The following is a 17,332-nucleotide window of genomic DNA, read 5'->3' as shown; positions in this document are numbered from 1 at the left end:
TTTTAATATTTTGCTCCATATACTTCTATTTATTTTATTTTTGTCACAATACTTAAATAAAAAACAATAATTTTATCTCACATTAGGAGAACATCTACTTTCAATTACTAATGATTAAATATAAGAACTAAAAATTTTAAGTTGCAAAATTTAAAGAATAAGTTATTAATATAATTAAAAAAGGGTTTAAAAAAATAGAATTAAAAAAATTGTATTTGGTTGGTTTAACTTTAGATACAATAAACTGAAATGTCAACTCATAAATAAATATTTTGGTTTAAATACTAATTTCAACCTTCATTTTGGTCCTACCTTCAATTTGATTTTACTTCCTACAGTTTTAAAATATTCATTTTGATCTTCGTACTTTATTCAAATCACTATTTTTTCTATTTTTCTTTTTATCTAATTTATTTTGATCAAAAACACTTTGCTATAAATTTATATTATTTGTATTAAAATTTTACAAATAAAAGACCAAAATGATTAAGTATAGAGTCCCAAATGATCAAGTACGGAACCTTTTAACATTTTAAAACTAAGGGACTGAATTAGATATTTTAAAAATATAGGAATAAAAATAAACAAATGTACAATAATCAAAATAATATTTAAACCAAATATTTTTGCCTAACAGAACAACTTAATCACTTTTTTAAGTTGGAAGTTCAAATTCAGACTTAGAAGCTGAAGGAAATTTTATGGGACAATGGAAAAGAAATATTATTCCAAACTAAAGTTGAAGGATCATCCATAACTATAAATGGCAGCAGCCTATATCAGCTGCAATTTTTACAGATTGATTCTTCCATTTCTAACCTAAGATTACATTTGGAAACACTAAAGCAAAGCAAACCATTCCAACGCCTTTATTGGTACTCTTGCAAATAGGAGATTTCTGAGGTCTAAGAGAGGGAAGCTGATACTGCCACGCCAATATTTATTTTGCAGAACTATTTGCTTAGAGACGGGATCTCGACGCTGCGTTTTCCGAAACGGGTTTACTCTGCAAGAAAATGAAAATGTTCATGTTTCTATTCATGAGAGAGAGAGAGAGAGAGAGAGAGAGAGAGAGAGAGAGAGAGAGAGAGAGAGAGAGAGAGAGAGAGAGAGAGAGAGAGAGAGAGAGAGAGAGAGAGAGAGAGAGAGAGAGAGAGAGAGAGAGAGAGAGAGAGGGAGAGGGAGAGGGAGAGGGAGAGAGAGAGGGAGAGGGAGAGAGAGAGAGAGAGGCGTCATCCATACACAGCCAATGATGTGAATGAGATTGAGAGAAGAAAATACAAAATATTGATCTTACCAGAGGAATGCCTTTTGCTGCTCTTTCTTGTAAATATTTGGAGGGTTTGAAGAAATCACCATATTGTTCTGACCATTTCTTGAGACTTGCATATACATGTTTAGGCCCAACCAAGTCTGCCCAAAAGAGGAGACCGCCACTGCAAAAGAAATCGGGGCAACAACCGTTAGCATAATAAATATAGTCTATCTTCGTTAACCGCGTAACTCGATTGATTATATATAACTAACTGGTAAGGACTCGGGATATTTGAAAATACCCACCAAAATTATAGTGTCATGCATTATGTAGGTACAGCTTAGGCCCTGTTTGATAACCATTTTATTTTTAGTTTTCTGTTTCTACAAATTAAGCTTGCTCCTTCCAACCGTGTATTCCTTTGTCCTGTAATCAACTTTTTTAAAAACATTTTCAAAATCTAAGCCAAATTTTGAAAAAAAAAATTTAAAAAGCAAGATTTCAGAAACTTAGTCTTTGTTTTTAAAATTTGTCTAAGAATTCACAAATACATTTTTATGAAGAAATGTGAAAAATATACTAAAGAAATAGTGAGAAACAAGCCTAATTTTTAAAAACATAAAACTAAAAATGAAATGGTTATCAAACGGATCTTAAAACTATTGTTTTCTCCCGAAAGTAGCAAAATGGGGGTGGGCATTTCCAGGAAACTATAATTAGTGGCAATAGGAGTTTTTTCCTGTGAAGGTCGTGATATGTGCACAATTCAAGTTGCTCGACTTAAAAAGTGTGTGTATGTACTAAACTCTACTTTCTTCAAGAGAGTGATGAATATGGAAAACCAGTATATTCTCATATTACCGGTAGGAAGGAAAGCTCATTCCAAGAACAGCCGCAACATTGAGGTCTGACGGCCTAATGACGACTCCTTCATCCACCACACGACATCCCTCATTTACCACAGGAAAGAGTACCATTTCCAAAATTTGCTGATCAGTAATCGCTATAGGCTGCCGGAAGCAAACAAGAAGATTTGGTAAACCGCATTGAAAGACAGAAGTGATTAGTCAGATACCATTTCATACAAATAGTTTCTGTTATCGTGTTTACAAGTTACCTTTCCACTCGGAATAAGGTTGACAATGCGCCTAGACTCCTCAACAATCGGTAAAATCGAAGGGTCGGGCTTTGGTCTGCTTCCTTTCTCATAAGTGTAGAAACCACGACCGTTGTTTTTACCTGCACGACAAGCCTTTCACATTTTTAAACATGAATCATTTTAGAGAATCGCACACACACAAGCATACAAGCAAGGTGTTATTCTCAAGAATTTCAGTAAAATGCTTCTGTTACCATCGCGTCCATTTTTCCTAAGTAAGTCAATCAATGGTGAGAGGAAAACTCGATCAGGAAAGGAACTGGAGAATTCTTTCCGTACTGCAGTTGCTACTCCATATCCACTTAAATCCTGAAGCCTGTATGCAGAAGAAGCAATCAAGATGGCGCTGATAGAAGATTTAGCATTAAACAAAGCTTCGGGTAGTAGAGGACTCATGGTCTAATGTGATGTATTACATTATTATAGCTTTTGCATATAAAATATGTGCATCAAGGACTGCCTTAATAATTCTTGATGAAACATGTTTTTTTAGCAAAATTTGCTAACAAGAGATATAACCATCATATCATCAGAATAGAATTGGTAACTTAGTGAATAGTTTCGAGACACAAAATTGACTCATTCTCCAGTATTCGGGCAATAAACTGGCCCCAAAATTTCCCTTCTAAATGTCTAACAAAATTGTATTATCTAATGACAAAACTTGATAAAATAGATTCATTTTACTTGAGAGAGAAAGTAAAGAAGTAGAGAACTACCATTTGATTGTGAAATTAAGATACCACTAAATACTTGCGAAAAAAGAAAGAAAGATACTAGTAAATATGGAGTGAAACCAGATATGGAAAAAGATTTCTCATGTAAAAGATATACGAGCAACATTTAGTCGTTGGTTTCTATTGCAGTTGAAGAAGCACTAGCCAAGCAGGCATAACTCGTTAATAATTAGAGATAACAAGAAAATAAATTCTAGTACTAAGGAATTGACTTACTGGAAAGGGCCCAAGGGGAGGCCAAAACTGGTGATCACCCGGTCAATTCTGAATGGGTCTACACCTAAGTGGACCAAAAGATGTGCAGCCTGAGCATATGGAAAAAATGCACGATTGACTGCAAATCCAGTGCAGTTGCCCACAACAACAGGAACCTTCTTTATGAGTTTTCCAACGGTCATAAGATCAAGAATCACTTGTGGAGAAGTCATTTCCGTCCGTACAATCTCTAGAAGTGGCATTATGTGAGCAGGGCTGTCCATTGTAGAGAGGTGCGAAGAAAAAGTGCTCATAGTTAGTCATTGAATCAAGAGGAAGAAATTATTTAAAAGAGTCTTCAAACTACAAAAGTTTAAGTTAAAGAAATCACACAAACCCATGCCTTGGAAATCTTAATAATGCAGGTATAGAGTCAGAAAAAAGATAACAATTTTTTGAGGTCAAATAAGGTCTCCACTGTTCGTTCTTCAACGAGTGACAGTTATTAAAATGAATCCAATGTTACTCTGTATATCATGCTTATGCTTATCCTCCAAAATATAATATGCATCTCAACTTCTAGAGTGCACTCTGCCAAAAACTCTATTTCTCTATGCGAAATATTTACAGGCTGCTGGTCATGTTAGTTATGCTTCTGCACGACTCCAGGAACAGATAGAAATTGTAAAAGACAACTATCACAATAAAAGCTCCACCATAAACTCAAACGTTGCTTTAGACCCTACAGATTTTATTTTAAGAAGAAAAGAACTATTAGTGCCCCTTCCCCTGTAGATTGAGTACCAAAATGGCTTTACCGTACACATTTCCATCCAAGTTCATGTGCAAAACCTAATCAATAATGATGCTTATTACCTATGGTCATATGTACTCAAAGAAACTGCTATATCCCCTGCACATATTATCCTAGATTCTAGAACATTAGTTAACTAGTGCAAATTATACAGCATCGAGAGGGAAAAAAGAAAAAGAAAAAATTCCCCTCTACTCTATCTTTTTTCTGAGCAGAAACTGGAAAGCAACATGCTTCACATAGTCGTTGATGGAACTTTAGAGATTCAATTCTGGTGGATTTGGACTTGCACAGGGTTTGACAAGAAAGAACATGCACTGAAAAAAAAAAATGGAATATAACCTGAAAAAATGTGCTCCAATGATTCGATCCAGGGAGCTGGTTTTCTCTCCAACTAGATTGAGGTCGATAGTAGAGGTATTTGTGGCTAATATGCAGTGGGGAGGGCATACTTTTTCGAGTTCACTAAATATTTTTTGTTTAAGGGGGACATTCTCAATGACAGCCTGCAAAAATGAGTTTCATCTTTGTCATCAGTACTATATTAAAATTAAAAAGGAAAAATATGAATTTTATTTTGGAAGTGAGAAAAATATTGATGTCAGAACAATTGTCATAAAACAATAGTAATCTGATGCCACCACAACAAAATACATGTCATTGTAATTTTCGTAACATTGATGTGAAAAAAGAAAATTTGTATCGTCACTCCTGAAATCTTGAACCTATTTCTCCTTACTGATCGACTGTAGCAGAGATTAAGAATTCACCTCAATCACCATATCCACATCTTTGAAGTCTGAATAATCCAATGCACCTTTAAGAATCAAAAGAGCTTTGTCTGCCTTATCTTGTGACAGCTTGCCTTTCGCTACTAAGCCTCGAATATTTCCTGTCAAATAAATAGTTGAACTAATTCAAAGGACAATCAAGTTAAATGAAGCATAATAGTAATGCTTCTATTAAAACGTAAAATAAAAATGAGAACAGCTGAAATACATTGTGATTTTGGTTTAAAGTTTTACATAAAATAATTGTCAGCTTACAAGATGGACAATGTGAAACCTCAATCCCAACTTTTGTTTGAATGTCTAGGACTTGCACATTTCAAAACCTTAGTTGCATTATCTATAACTGTCGGTAGCACTACTTTTGCAAGGAACTTTCCTACTGGCATTAGATTGTCAATAAATAGATCTTCTACTGACTGATATTATAAACCACAAATATGTATACATACCTACTTACAAACATACATATATAGTCCTTTAGATAAGAATCATGATTTCGTAAAATAAGGTGCTTACGAGTTAAGAAGGAAAAGACGTCTGACTTAAATGCAAAATAACCAGTTACATACAATGAGAATCCACAGCTTGCAAAGTTAAAACAATGGAATATCTTTGAGAAGTTTGGTCACTGAAGCGGAAGCCAAACTCAAAGCTCAAATGATACTCAAGACCGTAATTATACTTAAAAAGCCAAAACACATTACATAATAATTGGCAAGCATTCCTTTTATAATGTTAGTAAACATGAACTAATATAGTGAAGAAAGTCAATGTATCAAACTGTTATATACCCAACTACTTTGCAATATATAATCAATACCATTAAATAATGTATACAAAAGTTGGACCTAATTCAACTCAATATTTTGTTATGACAAAGAAAGCATTTATAAATGAGATTATAACAACTGAGAGGGAAAGTACTACAGTGATAGTATCTTCTACAAAAACAAAATAATATGCAACAATGCTAATCTCCCAAAAAGTTAAAAAACAATACTATTAACATAAAAAATCCCACCTTCAATCATTTTTATTCCCTTTTGAAGATATTCAGCATTGATTTCTTTGAGAACAACGTCAATGTTGCTTAAAATAAGAGCTGTTGCTATGCCAGAACCCATTAAACCACCCCCGATAACAGCAACTTTCTTCACTTGTCTTGGTTTAAGGCCACGATCTGTTACATTTGGTACCTGAGGAAGTTCAGAGGTACAGTAATCGGAGACACAAAGTCAGCACTGAATCATCTGAAAACCATAATAAAACTAGAGATAGACATGCTATAATGTAGGTAGGTGGTACATATCATGGGAAAGAAATAGTGATTTCCTTTCCTTGGACAGGTCAGGAGAGAGAGGATGTTGAATAATTCCTGGCATAAATGATACCTTTGATATTGCACGCTGGGCAAAAAAGACGTGAACAAGACCCTTTGAAGTGTCCGTTACTACAAGTTCCTTGAATACTTTTGCCTCCTGCAACAATCATTGTTTAAGTTATTGACCTAACCACCAGCAAGTAACAAGCCAGATGTCTCAACTAAAAAATAGGTGCCATGAAAGCAAGTTGATACTTGCACACAGGAATATACACCTTAAGACAACATATGCAGAATCTAATACAAAAGTACCTTTAGAACTCCACTATATCCTCCATTAATTATTCCTTCTTCAATAACATCAATACAAGCAAGGTGCTGTGGCATGTTAGGAGCTATCCTTTTTGCTTGCTGTCTGGCAGATTTTAATACCACCCGAGCTTCAGCCAGGGACCCAATTTTGTCTGTCCTGTGAAGGGAACGGATCCATGGTCTGCGTCTCTCAGCAATTTCTAAAGCCCACTTTCGAGATACTTTCAGCAACTCATTTGGACTAACAATGGCATCAATAAGACCTAGCTTCTTTCCTTCTTCAGATGTGATTGATTTAGATAACTGCATAAAATGCAAAATTAAAGAGATCAATCCCACTGCATGCTGTAACAAGCAGTTGGAAAACAAGTTTAAGCCCAAGTCCTAACAAAGTATAGGGGCCAAAATTGATTTTTCAGATAGAAAAAATAAAAGGTATGGGTATCTTCAATTTAATAGACACATTAAGATAATCAAGACACCAATCATATCATTATATATTTTCTTATTTCCCTTGAAAAGCAGATGTTCAACTTTCCTTCTAATCTTCATCCAAGACTAGATGGCAAACTTGCGTCTGCTAAGAATATAATTTTTTAATGGAAAAATATTATTAGAACCAATCCTAATAAACAGTAGCAATAATCCAAATTCCTCAGCTTGTCTATCTCAACCCACTAAAGAATACCGTGTCATGAAAACCAGGATAAAAAATAAAGTATTTAGCATACCAGCATCATTTCAACAGCTTTTGACAGACCTACAAGTCTGGGAAGTCGTTGAGTGCCTGATAAATCAACCAGTACTCCAGAAACTCAGTCACTATTTAAAAGAAAAACATGGAGTGCTACATTCCCCATAGTTGAGATTTAAGAATGTGTTCAAAAGAAACCTTACCTCCAAACCCTGGAATTACTCCAAGTGTCAACTCAGGTAAACCAAGTTGAGCTTTGGGTGCAGCAATACGTGCATGGCTTCCCTGCATGAAGATTAACGATGTATTGGGAAAAGTCCAAAAAATGAGGGGGGAAATAAAAAGAATGGGACAACGCTGAACTTAAAGCACGAACCAAAGCCAATTCTAACCCTCCCCCCAAAGCAAGTCCTTGGATGGCAGCAACAATTGGCTTCTTGCCATCTGCACTTATGGCAAAATAACACTAAAATAGTATCATTTTTCATCGATAAACAAGTCCAGTTGAAAAATGAAATTAGTTAGACAAGTAGGATAATACTATAAAAATGACATGGGAAGAACCTTCCATTGTGTTGACTACAAGCTCAACAGAGACATCGGGCATGGCAGATAAGTCCCCTGGAATTTTAAACCATTTGAAAAAGTGAGTTGTCAAACAAAATTCTCCAGCTTTAAATGTTCAGCTTGAATTAACATAAACGCACCAGTCTTGTGAATCTTTTCAAAAACGTTGATGTCAAATCCACCGGAGAACCTTCCTCCTTTGCCTTCAGTAAATTAAATTCACGTTTCAAATAAGAATGGAACACAAAAAACCAGGATGTTACTCAAAATTCAGCAATATTTGAATGCAGAACGTATATATAGAAAATACTAGTTGGAAATTTTTCTACAAGAAGTAGTCATAACATTATCATGGAAATTTTTCTTGGATATTTTTTTTATATATTTTTAATTTGACGATGGGGCCATTGCAATATCAAAAATTTATAACTAAATTATCAGTTATTGGGGGCTATGGTCCCACTTCTTTGCGTAACTTTCACGTTTTTTCTTGTCCCGATTATAGAAAGGGTCCAAAGAGAATGTCATTCAAGAAAACTGTGAAATAGAAGATCTTAACACGCAATTCAGGTTTGGCAATGAATTGCTTTTCTGCGTCTCCATCGTTCTGTTTTTTTTTTTTTTTTTTTGGGAATAATCTATGGATTACGTTTTGAATCAAAACTGGATGTAATATGGGAAACGCGATGCTTCATTGCTTCGAGCGTGTTTGTCTGATGTTTGGTTAATTTAACACATCAGCTCATACTTCTATTAGCATAAGCAATTGGAACATAAAGCACTGATTCGTCAGCAGGAAACTACTTGATCGAGTAAAACCAATCGGAAATCACAAAATTCTACAATAAATTTCCAACCAATTCTAATAACCAGCCTACGGTCCGAGCAGTAAGGTGGAGACTGGAACTTACCAGTCAAAACGATAGCTCGCACATCATTTCTCCCCATCGCTTCGTCAAATCTCACCTTCAAGTCGGCAATTACTGCATGTCCAGAAACAAAAATTCAAAATCCAAACATAAAAGAAAAGAAAAATAAAACCCAAAAGGCGAAAGGTATCAGACTCACTGGTAACGGCTAGAGCGTTTACAGGAGGATTCGACATAGTGATCACAGCAACGCCATCATTTCCGACCTCCATGGTGACTGTAGGCTTCGCCATGATCGAGTAGCTTTTGCTAAGCAGACTCGTCTTCCTTCTCTCTCTGGTTATCAGCAAAGAAGCGGAAATCAAAACGAAATTGAAGCGAATGAGGCCGTCTTCTGTTTGAGAGCGATTGAACGGAAGATTTATACGGCCAGTCAGCAATCACGATAGACGATTTCGCGGATATGAACGATGAATTTCCCGGAAAATTTTTCTCTCTTTTTGCAAAAATAATTTAATTTTCCCTCCTTTGCAAAAAAAAAACAAAATAATAACAATACTTTACCCTGTAAATATCTCCGAAATTACGTTTCACGTGTTTTGTTTGTGCAAGTTACTTTCCGATCCCGGCTACGCTTGTTGGCTCTTTCCAGATGGCTCGATCCCATTGGCTGGACTGCTGGCCTAGTCAGACCCACGTGGATGAGTATCTCTATCGTATTTTGTGGGCCGTTGATCGTCTGTTACCGACCACGATCCGGTGCGAGTGGAAGCGGGTGAGTTTTGCTCATTTTGGGAACACATTAAATTGCTTAAGCAAGTACAACGAAATTCAGTTGAATTTGCTTTTTATTTCTTTTGTCTGATATACTGTGTAATAAAGTAGATTGAGTGAAACTAAACATATAAATAATATCTATCATTAAGATAATTTTTTCATTTTCATAAAACTATCAATATAATCGACTTTTTAATTTCTTCATTTCGTTAGACCTCCCTTCTTTTTTCCTATATTTATAAATTAGAAATAGTAGTTGTTATATTTACGATTAACAAATATTTTATGTTTTTTTTTTAACATCGTAAGAATGTAACTTATTTGTTGTTGTTTTTTTAATACAACTGGGAGAAAGGGAATTAGAACACACAACCTCTCAATTGAATATATATGTTTATTACCGTTGAACTATACTTACTTTGGCGTTCGAATTGACAAGTTGTTAACATTTATTAGAGTTAAAATATTCATAATTAAACATTGTTACATAAATATATGTTTAAGGGGGCATGGTCAAGACTCAGGGTACTCTTGCCAAAAAGAAAAAAAAAATTGTTTTAAAAGCAGTCAATCACGCTCTCGTTTTTTATGGAATTTACGGTAAAATGCTAAAATATTTTAGGTTAGATAAAAAAAAACGACATTTGCCATTTATTTTAAAAATATCCAATTACTTCACAATATTTAATGTTTTTTTTTTTGTTTTTTACCTTTTCAACCTGCCATCTAATTTGTTTTAGACAATTTTATAAGATTTTCTTTTTTACAATTAAGATTTGAGATATACGTCAATTATCATTGAGTTGTATTCGATTTAACGACAAATAATTCACGGTTTCTCAATGATAGATATATGTCAATTATTACTGAACTATATTCATTTTGACACAAATTTATACTACATTCATTATCACATTATTCAATGGACTACTTTAAAGTTTTGTCACCTTCTTTAAAATATTAGCGCGGTTTAAAATTATATTGTTTAAATGTTTATAAAAGTTAAAGAATAGTATCAAAACAAATGACAGCTGACGACGTTTATTATTATTATTGTAATTCAGTCAATAATTTATAGTGCAAAATTCACCGATGACAAAACTTTTAAAATTTGATGGACTAACATAAAATATTTCAGAATTTCATAAATAATAATATAATAGCGACGAGTGCCGAGGGATGAAAGTTATATGTAAATATTAAAGTTTACATGGACACACAAGCTCACGAAAATTCTCTACCAGATCAAAACGACGACGTTAAAGAGTCCAATAAAACCCTCCTAAATATTGGAAGCATTTTACAGTTCAAGCTTAGTCGAAGGAAGTCTTCAATGGCGTCCTTAAAGGCAGTCTCCCGGTTATCATCTCGATTGCACTCTCTCGCTCCCAAACTCAAGAAAAAGTTTCCGTCTTCCGAGCCATCTCCATTGAAATCAAGTTGTCAATCTAAGCCCTCCGCAGCTTCTACATCGCGTATTTCTTGTACTTCGCGGTGAGACTCGTTTATTCTCTCCATTTCCATTCCCATTCGTTGTTTCAGCAAATTATCATTAGGTCACATAAAGAAATGTGGTTCAATTCTTCACGGTGGAATAGATTTTTTCATTAGGTTACCACTGGAGTTGAGTAGCCAGGGGTCACTGATGCCGTTGCACAGCGCCATAGCTGCGGCAAGATTGATTTCGAGCCTGACCATTGAATCTCGAGGATGGGGTTTGGTTCCTCAGGGTATGTTTTGCATAAGTTTATGCTTCTTGCACTTGGTTTTTGTGAATGCTGATGATTCTTTATTATTGTATTTGCTCGTGGAATGTTGCTAGCTGAGAATGGAATGGAGGATGAATATCCGTTTGTCTGTTCACAGTTAACAGATATTATTTTTCAAAAAACTGTCAAGAGTTTTTATGACTTTTACAATTTGGTCATAGTTCGGATCAGGCTCTGTACATGTGTTTTACGAAATTCCACTACGATTGAATTGGTCAACATATTGATATTTGGATAGATGGCAATGTTGCTGCTTGCCTGTACTACTAGAACTGCCACCTTTGAATTGTGATCAGAATGATATAGGTGAAAATGATAGAAGAAAGACATCAGTCTGACTGATACACGAAGGAAATAAGCTGAATGATCAACCAACTTAGTATTCGAACTGAAGTTATGAACTGGCCATAATCTGGTTTAGCAGAATTTTAGCATTAATCTAGTTTTTCAACAACATTACTTAACTGCGGTAGCTTATTTTTCCGTATTGACTCTTCTAATTTATCACCAAGCTTCAAAGTTTTCTTAACTGATGCAAGAATATTTTTCTGATTTTGAATTTATATGAAGTGTCAAGAAACCTTCAAAATCATTTATCGATTGTAATGTCATTGCATCATTTTTTTTTTCTATCTATTATCATCACAATGGTTGAACTTTCGAGTACCTTTTCTTCACTTTGCAAGAGGCATTTGATGGAACCATTTTTTTGGTTCCAAGAGTTTCTGTAATTATTATTCTTTTTGTATATAGGTTAACAGGAAAGTTTTAATTTTTCAAACTTTTGGCTAATCGAGAGGATTTCTTCATCCCCTTTTTATGTAAACTTTCTCTTGAATAAATACTTTCTTTTATTTATTTTCTTTAAGGAAAAAAAGAAACGTGGTCACATCTCATAGTGACAAACAATAAAGCTACCTGAAGAAAGTAACCTATCTGATAGATTTTGTTCATTGTAAAAGAGTAGTCATGACTAACTTCTGACGTTTAGAAGTTGGTTGCATCGTTCTTCATTGCCCCTCTTGCACCTGAGCTCTCATAATGTATGTTTTGTTTGGTTGGCTAGGATGATAATGGCCACTCATTCATTCTCTGCTAGTTCACAGGGAAAATCAGGGATTGATGTTCAGTTTTTCTAATTTAAGTTATTTAACTTGGGTAACACTTCCAAAAGCCGAGGGTTTTGTACTTCTGATGCTGCTAGGTTTGAATTTCAGAAACAAGGCTAAATCAATGTGGGCTGATGCTATATTGCCAATCTTTGTAAGGCGGTGTAGAGTGATTACTTTTTCCTCAATGAGATGATTACATGATAAGTAGTTATAAATGTGTTCTGACATTAACTTTTGTTAATTTCATTTATAGGAGAAAAGTTATAAATGGAAGTTGATAGTTATGCACGGCAATCTATTTACTAGAGAATAATCTCTGATGCTGTTTTGTCTATACTGCAGGTATTTCGATGCCTTTATGACGGTTTTGCATTGCAGTAAGTTGTTCTCAACAGTTCTCTGGTTACTGAAAAATTGGGGTTTCCTTTTACTTTTAGCTTCAGACAAGAATATAAACCTCAATTATTGCCTTTAATTTCTTTTGTCCTGAAAGCTGGATTAGGTTTTAAGTTAAATTTCAGCTTGTAACGATAAATGTGTTTTATGATAAACATTTTGCTCCGAAACATTCATTAAGTGAATCCAATAGATATTTTCTGGCATCTTTAACTAACATATATAATAGGTTTGTGTCGCTAGAGATTGACCAACCACTATGATGATTGTTGGAGTTGTTATTGTTTGAAAGGGCATGCTGACATACTGAATTTTATAATTAGATGATTTCCCATGCATGCCTCGAATTTTATAATTCTCCCAGACAAGCTCTATTGAAGTTGTAGCAAACTCTTGAAATAGTGGAAACTAACTTGAGCAAAGCTCAGAGTAAGAATTCAACTGCATAAAAACACCAATGAATTGCAGCAGAAATGCAGTGATATATATGGAGCCAATTTAAGGGTTTTTATCAGGAGTTCATAAAGTGTCAAGTACCAAATCCCTACGAGATTATATCATTATGTTCATTTTTCAATATTTTTTTTATCAAGAGTTTATATATTTTTTTTAATAAGAAACTTGTACATAAGACAAAATAAGGGCTAGGGAAGAGGGAACCCCACCCAAAAGACCTATACAAAGGCTTTCCAGTTGTTCAAAAATATGGAGGGGTTGTAGTTACAAAAGAATTTACTATTGGAATATTGGAAAACAAATTAAGGTGAGAACTGAGAATATACCCGATTGCTAGGAAAAAGGGCCACAGATAAGAAACTGATAGAAATGATGATGTTAGATTAGCTTGGTGTTAATACAGCTATAAAAATGTACATTGCAAATGTTTCAAACCCCAAGGTTGAAAAAACTTCTCTTTCCTTTGCAGGAAGGAAGCCCTACAAAAGAATAGGTTACTCAACAGAATCCTACATGGGTCTGAATATTTACATTGGATGAAAGTTCAAAATCTCACGCTATGTTCCTCTATAGCCTTTCCATTTCCTTCTTACGTTCTTCTTTCTGATCCCCCTATCTCTCTCCTGTAGATACACTACCTTTTGATTAATGGCGAGCTGTGGGACTTCTTAAAGCACTTAAACTCTCAAGCTTCTCTAAGTAAGAAAATCTCTTTGCTGTCACAAAGCTAGCAGGTTTGCTCATAAGTTTGTCGTCTTCTTCTTTATTGTAGTTCTCCTTCGTGACCAATGACCTGATATAGAAACTTCCTCTGTTAATATTCCAACCCATGAAATCCAAGAGTGTCTTTGAAGCTGCAGAGTCATTCTCATTAGAACCTGTTTTATCCACAAAATTCTCATCAGAACTCAATTTGTCTGTATCAGAAAGGTTCTCAAAGGACTCTTCCATCTTTGATTCTCGAACCATGGTGTCTGCATAAAGGACATCCTCAATCCTAGACATCATATTAAAAGCCAAGCTTTCTATTACCCTTGAATAACTCTCTAGGATTGCTTGTCCCACATCCTGTGAACAATTAGAACAGATGAAGATTAATGGATTGCTAATGTATCAGACATTTTAGGTATCTGGATGTTGTCTTGTTATAAAAAGCTAAAACTATTGAGAAATCAGTGCAATTATTTCAATATTTTTAAAATTTTGAATGTAGTAATTAGTCAACTCAATTTTATCTTAACCATCTAGAATGAGTGAATGGTTTGATTAGCTGATACTTGATCCTTTCTCAATCTATGAGGCATAAGATAGCGAAGACAAACTTAGCAAAGTCTTGCTCTTACCTTGTTATGTTGGATTTTGGATACATCAAGAGCAGATTGAGAAATCCCTGGGAAATATTGTTTCAGTAAAAACAAGATGCTCTCTACCCTCTCCTCAAAAAGCTCTCTTTTCTCAAAGCTCACTGCCGAACCCCATGAGGACTTTCCATCCTTTTGATGCATCTTCCTCTTCCATATCACAATTGAGGCCTCAATCCTGTTTTTCAGATCAAGCACTTTGTGCTCTGTGGACAAGTCCATTGATTTTAGGAATTGCTCAGTGTTAAAATAATCATCTGTTATGCTCCTGTAGATTGAATCACCCAAGCTTGTTTTTCCATTCTACAAGAGAGAGATTGAAAATCAGCTCAAGTTTCAACATTCATACAACCAATCATCAGAAGTTTTTCCATACCTTAGGGAGAGATTCAATGTAGCTTTCAGGTACTTCCATTTCTGTCAACACTTGAGCATTTATAGCCATGGCTGCTTTTAAAATTTGGTTCACAGAGTCCCTCTGGAACAGCAGCCATTTTCGAGTACCATCTGATAGCCCATTTGGTGGTACCTTAACTGCTGGTAGCCACCATTTATCACCATTCCTCTGTGTATCGCTTTTAGCTGATTCGTCATCTCGTGATACGTACCAGAATTCAGCTTGTTTACTAAATTGATCCAGGTAGCCCTGTAGTCAGGAACTCAAGGTAAGGATAATAAATCTCTCTCTATGTCCTTGGAAAAATGTGGACCTTCTTGATGTTACAACTGAAAACTGGTGAAGATACTACTTACAATTAACATGGTATCCAGTTTTTTAAGTGCTGGAATGTTCATGAGCAAATCTTTCCTTTGTAAGGTCACCATGATCTGTAGATAGAAAGACAAGCAATTCTTTAGATCACACAGAGAGGGAGGGGGGGGGGGGGGGGGGGGGGGGGGGGGGGAGGTTAGGGAGAGGAGGAGGACCTCCATGTCTATTCCATCCTTTTTCTGTTTTGAAGGGACAAATTCGACAATGTGATCGGTTATGGATAAAAACCATTCTATTTCTCTTCTCCATCTCGTTTTCTTCCCTGCAGACAATGCCTCCAGCTTGTGATCCGCAAAAGTAGAAGCTGCAACGTTTTCTCTGATCAATATGAATCAAAATAGGCATATAAGAGTAGAGATTATCAGGACATGGGAAAAAAGTCACCTGCTAGGTTTGTTATGGCATTGGACAAAGCCAGAGCAGAAGAAACACCCTTTCCACCTCCTGACATATCCTCACCCAAAAGCAATTTAGCGAACTTTGCCTTCATCAATTCCAAATCTGAACACCAGAAACCATATATTTGTCAAGAATCATCGGGATTAAATTCCATCTGGGTAACCCAAAATGGTATGAGAAGATAGGGAAAACTTTTCCTGCCAGCCAATTAGATGAACAAGGCAGAGGAATGTTGTGATTTTACCTGAGTTAGGTTGGCTTCGGGCACCTCTTGCTCGGATTCCAGCTCCATCCAAGCACGAGACGGGACCTTGGTCATCATTCAACGCCCATCCAATTCGTTGGGGTTCCAAAGAATCTGTCGAACCATGCCCATCTTGCCCACTCTCCAAAATCAAACTATGTGTTTGTCTCCCAGGAAGCTCTACCGTCCTTTTGAGCTGGAATGATCTCGACTGCTGCACATTCGGTTGCTGGATAAGTGCTCGAACCATCGTGAATAGAATACAACCTTTGCTTACTGATTATGCTTCTGATAACAACAAGATGTCTTGATGAATTGAAGCAAACCAAGAGATGGAGAGTTATTCCTTTTTTCCTCTGAATTAGAAGGCTATTGTGTTCTGGCTCTGTGATGCTTAATCTGAAGGGAAGAGTGAAAGAGAGAAGCAGAGAGAGAATAAATTTTTGGTTTTGTTTTGTTCCTTCAAAATTTTGTGTTATTTGGTGCAATAGATCATGGGGTGCATGTCTTAGAAAGGAATAGTTTAAAGGTTGGGAGTAGAAAAGTGTATGAAATAAAGGCTGCTAATTTTGTTGAGCTTTTCTTTTTTAATTTAATGGTTGGGAGATCAAAGCTGGAAACAAACCAGGGAGAGACATTCAAGCACAACTACCACATTCCCTTTTTCTCTCTCCTTCTCTCTCTAAAGAACAAAGTATAACTGTTGACCTTCTTTATTTTCAGTGGCTGCTTTTTTCTTGTATATAGAAAAATTTCCTTTTTCCAGTAGTCCCCTTTACTATTTTTGTTATTGATTCTCAAAACAGTCAATTTTTTTTTACCTTGGTTTTCAAAACGGTCAACTTCTTCCCTTCAACAATACCATAAAGCCCACCAAACAACTAAATAAAGTAAATAGAGAGCCTGCATGGTTAAATATTTGTCTCCTGGGTAGGTTTTGGGATTAATATATGTGTATTATTGTCAATAAATGCTTTATTTTCATAGGAATATGTTTTATATGAATTAAGTACATTAACTTCAATCCCTTGACACAACACAAAATAATAAAGGTTATCTATTAATGCGATTATAAACTTACGACAATTATCACTTTTTGAGATAGGTATGGTATATCTCTTGAAGGCTATAAGGTATTATCATATTTTCATTTTTATCGACATTTTTAAGACTTAATTGCTCAATAGAATCAAATCTAGAAAGACTTTATAAAGTCCAAAACAGACTGTTCTTGGCTGACCCAGCTGGCCATGCCCATTCCCAATGAGAGAAGCCATTTATATATATATATATATATTTTACTTTCACTAAAAAAATGATTTAAAATTTCAA

The 17,332-nt window shown here is 35.2% G+C and overlaps 3 protein-coding genes across 4 annotated transcripts; 1 reads left to right on the top strand and 2 right to left on the bottom strand.

Annotated features, from left to right (window-relative positions):
* Positions 1-591: 591 nt before the first annotated feature.
* Positions 592-9,250, bottom strand: AIM1 (Enoyl-CoA hydratase/isomerase family). Its single transcript, XM_022301858.2, has 18 exons — positions 8,914-9,250; positions 8,757-8,828; positions 7,986-8,048; positions 7,843-7,899; positions 7,655-7,722; positions 7,482-7,563; positions 7,316-7,371; positions 6,585-6,887; positions 6,343-6,429; positions 5,973-6,147; positions 4,931-5,052; positions 4,503-4,666; positions 3,368-3,622; positions 2,609-2,730; positions 2,373-2,494; positions 2,117-2,265; positions 1,298-1,436; positions 592-1,006 (listed from the first exon to the last, which is right to left on the bottom strand). Exons 1-18 carry the CDS (start codon positions 9,005-9,007, stop codon positions 962-964), a joined length of 2,175 nt encoding a protein of 724 aa, XP_022157550.1. The 5' UTR covers positions 9,008-9,250; the 3' UTR covers positions 592-961.
* Positions 9,251-10,750: 1,500 nt separating this feature from the next.
* LOC111024217 (uncharacterized) lies at positions 10,751-12,974 on the top strand. 2 transcript variants are annotated; one of them, XM_088127452.1, is made up of 4 exons: positions 10,751-10,985; positions 11,103-11,221; positions 12,478-12,523; positions 12,715-12,974. In XM_088127452.1, exons 1-4 carry the CDS (start codon positions 10,825-10,827, stop codon positions 12,845-12,847), a joined length of 459 nt encoding a protein of 152 aa, XP_087983578.1. In that variant the 5' UTR covers positions 10,751-10,824; the 3' UTR covers positions 12,848-12,974. The 2 variants fall into 2 exon arrangements, with proteins under 2 accessions (XP_087983578.1, XP_022157551.1); XM_022301859.2 differs by lacking the exon at positions 12,478-12,523 and having other exon boundaries at positions 10,778-10,985.
* Positions 12,975-13,869: 895 nt separating this feature from the next.
* On the bottom strand, positions 13,870-16,250 carry LOC111024213 (rho guanine nucleotide exchange factor 8). The gene is made up of 7 exons (XM_088127451.1): positions 16,001-16,250; positions 15,742-15,858; positions 15,513-15,661; positions 15,339-15,413; positions 14,962-15,231; positions 14,568-14,888; positions 13,870-14,292 (listed from the first exon to the last, which is right to left on the bottom strand). Exons 1-7 carry the CDS (start codon positions 16,248-16,250, stop codon positions 13,870-13,872), a joined length of 1,605 nt encoding a protein of 534 aa, XP_087983577.1.
* Between the last annotated feature and the right edge of the window lie 1,082 nt (positions 16,251-17,332).

This window comes from Momordica charantia, assembly GCF_013281855.1.
Source record: "Momordica charantia cultivar OHB3-1 chromosome 8 unlocalized genomic scaffold, Mcharantia_2.0 BLBB01000008.1, whole genome shotgun sequence".
NCBI classification, from domain to species: Eukaryota; Viridiplantae; Streptophyta; class Magnoliopsida; order Cucurbitales; family Cucurbitaceae; genus Momordica; species Momordica charantia.
This window is presented reverse-complemented; position numbering and strand designations above follow the sequence as displayed.